We start from the raw sequence: 8,949 nt of genomic DNA, 5'->3' as shown, positions 1-8,949 counted from the left end.
GGGGGGGGGGCCCCCCCCCCCCAGCTCTATAGTGTTCATTCCATAAAAAGTTTTTATTCCAACAAAGTTCTTTATCATCATACGCGCTCTCTCCCCTTCACCATTATATTATAGATATGTGTAAGGATCGAGACGCGTTATGTTACGTTAACTATTACTATTAAACCTCCTATTCCTGCAAAAAGGAAATTCCAGGAAAAACCCACTACGTTGGAGTCGAAACGATCGTTGAATCCTTATACGATACCTACTCTTGTAATTGTAATATTAACTTTTTAACATGGTACACAATTTTGCTGGATATTCATTTACTCGAAAACTCAGTATCATCGGTTGCATGCAAAATTGAGTCGGTTACAGATGCAAAGTAGAATAAATAAAAACATGCTGAGATAATCGATTCATTTTGATGTATTATACGTATTTCATGAAAACACGGAATTCTTGCCCAGTTACCATATATTGAATTTTCTCGTTGCTGACAGAAGCATGTGGACGAGCATAATGGAGTTCTTCGTAAATCAACTGGCTTTGGTGATCGATTACTACTGACGACAGCTGACCTAATTAATAACGTTTCTGCGTTATCGTAACGAGTGGAGCAGAGAAGCGGTTTTATAATATGTTATGTTGGGACGGTTTAAAAGCAACTCCTCTCGTATTTACGCTGTACAATTTACATTTTTCTATTTCGACGGAATTAAATAATATGTAATAATAATAATAATCGAACTAAAATTTCGTTTATATAAATGGAGTTTGTATAAACGGAACTCCACCGTAGCTACGTGTAACTAATTGTAGATATAAATGAATCGATTAGACTAGGAAATGTAGAGCAACAAACTATTGCAACGTATGTTATAATCAATTCGAAAATAAGAGTAGAAATAAGCGGTCAAAGACCGGATGATTCCAATATTTGACTAGTAATACAAACACACATCGCTTCGCACACTTTTTATTATGCAGCTACACATTTTTTGTACTGTTCATTGTGAAAATATTTATTATTCTACGAAAAATAGAAACGCACAGCGTTTTATGAAAAAAGTGAGAAGGTAGCTATATGCAGATTACCTCAAAATCTTTAAAAATCCTAATAAGAAAACAGATTTAGCAATTATTTACAAAGCGGACGTCTCGCTGATTTGAATGAGCTTGAAATATGTTATCAAGGTTAACATTTTTAACAACTTTTCCTTACGCATGTCACTTTAGTTTCCAAGATATTCGCAAAAGATTCCATTTCCCATAATTTTCTTTTTCAATATCGTGGTTGAAGTATCTTCAATTTCGAATAACAATAATATAATATAAAGCTTAATACGAATTGTATCTGTCTTATTATCCCATACCTTAGCTTATTGCACAGTTGGCGTTATAGTTATGTAAACCAAACTTAACCCACTGATTTTTCATGTGAGTTGAAAATGATTATCGAAATTTAGTTTGGTTGAATTATAGAAAGTATGGACGCTATGAGGAAGCTAAGACCGAACGACAGTAATATATGTATAAGGAAAAGTTGTTTAGAATGTCGATCTTTGCAACATATTTCAAGGTTATTCGAATCAGTGAGGTTATCGGCTTTGCAAGTAATTGCCAAAAATTTATCACTATATTATGGTCCGCATTGTAGCATGCAAATTATGTAAATACAGTTCTTGTATCTTTAAATGATTTCTGATTTAACATAACTACATTGCAAATTTTAATTAATCGTTAAATTTTAGGTGGAAAATGTGAAAATAGAGGTAGAAACTCTACTACTATGTAATAAAATTTTGTTATTATAGAGATAAGAGTTATTATTGCAAGATTTAAGACAAAAGATCTGTTTCTATTCTTCGGAATATGTTCATCGTATTGGTGAAATAAAAGTAACGATTATACGGATAATACGTAGCGGTAATATTTATCATTGTTAATTGAATGAAACGTTTGTTGCGCTACGTTGTTCGTTTATCTGCAAAATCAACTCATAGAAGTAAATAGTATCAAAACTTGCCATTCGCGCGACGTGTTCCGCTGTCGCCGAATCAATGGTTTCATGTTCGTCCTGGTCGCACCGTGTCAATCTGTGCACAGTTTCGATCAAATCGTCCACTGAGATTTGATTGTCGCCGTCGAAGTCTGGAAATGAAGGTATTAACGGTGCCGTTGTTCGTATAGAGTTGTCTGACTCTATTCTACGTATCGTTCGAACAGTTCAGTAACCTAATATACATTTCTCTATACAAGACGCGGAAACGGAATGAAACGGAAATACGTTGAATTTACCTAAATTGAGTCGTCATTGCGTTATCCAATGTAGATTAACGCAACAACACCCTCTTTAGTTCTGTTTTATTCCGATGCGTGGTTCGTTTCAGGCTTTTGATCCTCGTGATGAGTAGAATATGATGCAATAGAAAATAAATTTATATTGATCTTGACCTTGCACATATTTCAATTAATTTTAATTAAGTTAGCGATTCTACATCAATTTATAAATATTTTGTTGCTATTCGTATATATCTAATATGAACAATTATAAAATTCTTTTGGTTTCTTTACATTTAGTAACTTAATAAATATGCAATTAATCGTTTATTCATTTTCAATCAGATTTTCATTACACAATAATTAAGTATTTGAATAATTATTTGTATTAACATTCAAAACACTTAGAACCTTAAAAATCTTAAAACATTAAAATTTTAAACATGTTTTAATTTACTTATCCACTGACATTTTTATTACGTATTTGCTCCTGCATGTTTCTCAACTCTAAACTTAATAAATGCCCATTAGTTTTTCTTATTGCTTCTTTATTCGTCTTTCTACCTTCTTTTCCAATTCGGCTGACTTTGTTCTTCCTCTTGTCCGCCTGTATTCTCATTCCTTTCACGTAGCTACATATGCAGCTATTCTCGACTCTCGCTCAGCCCTATTATTTCTCTGCTTTCACGAGCATTGACGCGATATCGTGTGCACCGTGAAATTAAACGATCCCGATTAACGAAATCGAGCGAACTCCTGATGCGCCTATAATATCGGATAGGCATTTGCGATCGAAGAGGATTATAAGTCGTTTCTGTCTTCCCCTTGTTTAACTTCATGTTTTAATATGTTCTGTTTCAAATCAATTTTGTCCCCAGACAAGTCCAAAGAAAGGAAGTTAGATATTTCATAATTTAATCCATAGCAATCGACACCTTTACCTTTTTATATGAATTCTACTGTTTACGATTCGATCAAAAATAGTTACATACTTAGGGATGCACTTAGATTCTCGACTAACGTGAAAACAACGCATACGCAAAGAGATTGATCAAATCACAGAAAATAATAAAATATATATAAGTGAAAAAATAAAATAAAGAAAATAATTTCTATTCAAAAGTGTACTAAAAAGAAGAAAATAAGTTTCTTAACCTGGCGTCATTAAGTAATTCGATGTAATAATGATACACGAGGTAACCTGTATATGTTGAGCACACGCGGTAATCGTACACACGATAGAATATCACTCGATTCTTGAATACATATTATTAAAAATAAAAACCTGGTGGACTGGTTGTATTAACCTTGCAATGTATCCTCCAACACTTCTTCTGTCTTCTTGGATGAAGCTAATGACGGCAACAAAGGCGATTTTCTAATGATTACGAGGTGAAAATGGAAGGATATTTGATTCGAATCACGAGCCCGAGATTTATTTAATCAAATAGAGAGTCTTTGTAAGTGTTGAAATACCGGAAACTTTGGAACTAAACTAATACAAGTCCGCCAGTTTTTTATTTTTGGCAATATTTGTTCAATGATGTGATTATTAGTGCATTCAATTATTTTCTTCTCTTTTTATATTGTATTATTATTGACATGTTACGTTGTATGGTTATGCTGTACTTGATTGAAATCTCGCTTGCAAGATTACACCCAGGCAGACAAACAAACAGGAAAGTAAGCTAAATAAGAACCATTAAAATATTAACTCATTAGCACACTGGCAAAATTAAGTGTACATAATAAACTTGTCGTCTACAAAACAATCGTCAAACTCATTTGAGCGTAAGATATTGTGCTGTGGGGGAGGGGGGATGACTGCTAAAAGGCAGATCGCTAAATTAGAAGCTTTACTACGATCTATTGTGCTCAGGACCACAGTAAACGCACCGTGGTATGTGCGAAATGACGAACTCCGTGAAGATCTGAGAATCAGTTTAGTCACGGAGGAAATTATACACTCGAGTGGCAAATACAAAACCAGATTAGACAATCATCCTAACGACCTAACTACCAAACTCTACACAGTGAATCTACCTAGAAGACTGCACAGAAGACATACTAATCATCCTCTATCGCAGTAATAAAACGATACTTTTGCTCACAAATTGACTACGCTTAAAATTGTTGTATATACGGATGCCCTGTCAAACAAGGAAACATCTACGTGCTACATTTACAATTATCGTTAAAAAATTTACCAAATGTTCCTATACGACAATATGCTTTCGGTTCGTCTTAACAAGCGATAATAAGTAATAACTTCCTAAATGTAACAAAGAATTGTTTAAAATTCATGCGATTTATTACCAATTAATATTTAATTTCCCTGGCAAAGTGGGGTTGCGAATAGGAAAAGTTTAAAAAGCGCTGGTACAAAGAAATACAAAATACTATCAAACGTATATTAAGTTGTTAAATTAACGTTTTATCTTAAAAAGAATTTGAATTTTAAGTTATAAATAGTGTCTTACCAAAAATGTAAAATGCCCAAGCAGCACGAATTTTCGAAGGACAATGTTTAGAGAAGGCAGAACATAAATCCAATATGTCTTCCAAACTTAAATGATTGTCTTTTTGTGAAGAAAATACTCGATATATCGAATCACGAAATGGACTGCACTAAAATAAATTAGTATTACAATATTGAAAATTAAACAGTATCGAACGATATAATTTATCTGCACTACATTATTAACTATGTATTATTATTTATTATTATTAACTATACAGAAAGAGGAAATATCAATTTTACTATCTAACAGGCGGCATTCGCTTGCAAGTTCTAAGAATGTCACTCATATGTCATGAAATAAATGATGTAAAACTTCAACTCACTTCGACATAATTAGGAAATTTGCTATGTGTAACATATTTCGTTCCCAATTAATAAATTTCGAAAATTTGTGTTCTATGCACAAACTACCAATGAAACGTTATGTAAAATTGCATACAATTATCGCGGATTAATGTTCTATTAATCCTAGTTGGCTAATTTCAGTGCGACAAAATGAAATATTGTATTTCATCAACGAATAAGATGTGTATATTATATACACGTATACGTTGTTCTTATCAAAATGATAGGTGAAAGATGATTCATTATTATAAAAGTGTTCATAAACTGTCATTACTTCAGTCAGATCTTAAATACTAAATGTTAACTTAACACTAATATATTATAAATACAAATATTTACAGTTTTCTATTTACTACTATAGTTAGCCGAAATATGAAGTAATAGTTGACTTACTCGAATTTGTGGCAATATGGTTTCGACTTCGTCAATAGTGAAACGATGCTGAATATTTTCACAAAGTTTTCCTGGATTTACATTGTCAAGTATTTTAACAATACTGAAAATATGAATTTAGAATTTTAGTCACGAACTACGACTTTGTAGAATAATGAAATTTTGTTCTCCTTTATTGATATCTTGTATTTACAATTAAATTTACAAATTATGTATTTCCTTAGTTATAATTATGACAATGAAAGCTTAGATTTTGTTTAGGGCATTAATGTAACTTTAATACATAGTACTTGGTATGTATGTAACATTATTATATATTGAAATGATATTATCGAGAAAGAGTATTGAAAAAATTATGAATCTTCTGCTTTTAACTTATGCTTTTAACTTTTCAATGCACTATGCAATAACAAAACTTATGCACTTTATACGTAATTCGAATATTTTTTTTTTTTTTGTTACTCACTACTGTATTTCGTTCTTTTTTAAGTATGTTAATTCCACATAAGTGACAAGTGTTTCTTCAGGAAGAATATAGTTGGTTGACAGATAATTCCCCATAGCAATACACGGATGTGGAAGAATTCAAACAAACTGACGCCCTGTTAATCAAACAATGTGCTGTTTGGTTATCAATGTGTCGATAACGTGTTATCTCTTTCCGAGGGTTTCTTTAGATACGTCACAGACGATGTTAACAATCAAACTTCAAATACCGATAATACGATCCATTAACATGAAAGCAATTTTCAAAGTTCCAGACAATACATTGTTAAACAGAATTTTCTATTTGTAAGAGTGATCGTAAATTAATGATTGGACGAATGAATCTAGTGGTTTTGGCGAATCTGAAGCGAGTGGACTTAGCCGTTCGTGAATGTGTTTGCGAGGGAAAAAATATCCGAAGGAAGTAAAATTTCAGTTTTTAACCCCATTTGCAGCCCATACAACTACCATTTTCACAGATTTCCATAAAGTTTTCAGCATGTGCGTACTGACATAAATGTGCAAAACCTAATTCATTAAGTTCGAATAACAAGATTGTAAAAAGTGATCTTTGCTATCATCTTCGCAATTCCGACCAATTGCAATTTTCTCGAAATTTACTTCGCGCATCATCTATTTAGTAAACTAATCTTTTTAACTTCTCAAAAGAGCTGAAATCATTTGGTACGGGTTTAGAAACAAGTTATTCTGTTTCAAAGAATGTGCCAATATTAATGTAAATATTTAATCCTTACACTAATAATATCTTTCTAATTGTTGATAATATCAATTTTATGTTAATCATAAACTGAATGTTTCAGAACAACGAATGAAATAATTATATCGGACAATGTAAAAAAGTTGGTTAATATATGTATAGCTTGCCTTATGTAAGACGTTGAGGCCCGAAGATCTCCGCATTTTATTATTCTCCTTTCGAATAATTTTGTACGTTTGAAATGTTTCATTGTATCATAAATTTGAAGATATAAAAAAAAACATATAATATTTAGTCCTTTATGTTGTTAATCTTCAAGCTTCGAGATTGAAATTTGATTTGAAGCAAAACATTGAATGTGATGTTTAGTACGCGTCTAGTGAAAGAATTGAAAATGGATAATAATAAGATCGGAGTTAAATTCAAGTGGCGTGGTCAATATTTTTTCAATCGATGTTTTAATCGATGTTTAGCCTGTATAACTACCGTTGCGTGCTTTTCTATATCGTGACAAGCCATTAGCCTGTCTTAAAAGAAATGCATATTCATGAAATAATAAATAAGTGTAACAGATTTATATTCAACGAGCGTACGCACCGGGTACATAGAGCTTCAAGGATTCGCTTAGAATTAAGCAGCGTATACTGCAGCACGTAAATGATTAAACCGATTACACCTGGAATGCAGAGAATTTCGATAGATGGGGAAGAGGTTTAATTAGACCGTCAATGAGTGAGCTTACTGATTGGAAAACGGTCGTATCGCGCGATTTGTACGTTCGTCGAGAATGATGTACTTCAGCTCGAGGATTGGCTGCTATCGATTCGGTTAAACTTGTAAGGTACATTCAAATTGCAATAAATTCGTTTCGTGATTATTGATTTAATGGTATCACTGTATGAAACTTATGTTCGTTGATATCTTTGCGAATAACTTTAAGCTGTATTTGAAAATAATTCGAAAACGAAGAATAATCGATCGACCGACAGGATGCAAAGTCCGAAAGAATCGGGAACAAGGAAAACCGTACAAAAATCGTCATCGCGCTCTTTCTCCCACAAATCAAAGATACTATCGACCGCATTATCAAAATCTTAAAAAGGAGCGATATTAGAATATAGTTTTTAAACTAGACAGTGAAATCGTCCAAATCCTTATTTTCTCCAAGGTTCTATTGTCGCCTTTATCAACTCCAGGGGTATATAAGGTACCGTGTATTTGTGGCAAAGTCTACATCGGAGAAACCGGGAGGAGCGTAAACACACGTCTTAAAGAACATGAGAGACGAACCAGATTGAAATACGGTACAGCCGGTCATAGCCGAACATCATTAAACTACTGGACACCGCATCAATTTCGACCAAACCACAATGCTGGCTAAATATTACACTATATACCAACAGTCAGTTCCAATACGTTTTTAGACCTTGGAGAATCTAGCTGCAATCCTGGCGAGACTTCGTTCCCGTCAGAAATTTCTTTTAGACACGACTTTTACCCGAACCCCACAGATCTGTTGTTTGATATTGTTAAGAAAATGTTTTCAACTCTTTCGCTACCACGTATCACACGTATGTGACGCATTAGTTACTTTCCATAGTCCAGTGTCACATGTGTGACACATCTTATTTATTTTCATTGAAGATGATATATCGATATTATTCTGTATATTATAGACAACGACAAATTATTACTGGTCCGGCATTGTCGGACATTGTGTCATAGCAGTGTCATATGACGTACACATGTACGACGAATTCTCAAAGCCGTTTGGAATATTTACTTGATATTTTTTATATATTGTTATATATGTAAAAATACACGTCCTATTATGTAAAATAATATCGAGTTGAAAATACGTAACTTGAGTTGAAAACAGTGATTTTTTTCTGAAACTGCGGTAGCAAAGGGGTTAAAGATAGGAAGGATGGGAACATTGTTGTATAAGTACTAAAGTTTGATTAGATTTTCTTATTCCTTTTTTATTACAGTTCTCCACATCGTTTCCATATATCTTTTCTGTCTTATCTACATCACACAATTGTATCCTTAAAAGCTATTCTTGCCAACATGGAAATTTACTTGAAATGACAATTTATACTTTCTTATCATAAATTTTCTACAAATTCTTTACGAGCCTCCTTTCAAAAATTGTGAATCTCTAAAAGAAGGTAATAACATGTCGGAAGGATATAGTCGCTAAAGAGTACAGTTAAAGGGT

General features: G+C 32.8%; 1 protein-coding gene across 1 annotated transcript in view; it reads right to left on the bottom strand.

The window, feature by feature from the left end:
• The window catches only part of LOC100741148 (calcium and integrin-binding family member 3-like), a 12,336-nt gene extending 6,195 nt beyond the window's left edge, over positions 1 to 6,141 (bottom strand). The window contains exons 1-4 of the mRNA XM_012388683.3: positions 5,991 to 6,141; positions 5,525 to 5,627; positions 4,746 to 4,893; positions 2,012 to 2,136 (exon numbers count right to left, since the gene is read on the bottom strand). Of these exons, the coding sequence (XP_012244106.1) occupies positions 2,012 to 2,136; positions 4,746 to 4,893; positions 5,525 to 5,627; positions 5,991 to 6,085 (471 nt within the window). The 5' untranslated portion in view covers positions 6,086 to 6,141. The remainder of the gene's footprint in view (positions 1 to 2,011; positions 2,137 to 4,745; positions 4,894 to 5,524; positions 5,628 to 5,990) is intronic.
• Between the last annotated feature and the right edge of the window lie 2,808 nt (positions 6,142 to 8,949).

This window comes from Bombus impatiens, unplaced genomic scaffold (genome assembly GCF_000188095.3).
Source record: "Bombus impatiens unplaced genomic scaffold, BIMP_2.2 scf_0577, whole genome shotgun sequence".
NCBI classification, from domain to species: Eukaryota; Metazoa; Arthropoda; class Insecta; order Hymenoptera; family Apidae; genus Bombus; species Bombus impatiens.
This window is presented reverse-complemented; position numbering and strand designations above follow the sequence as displayed.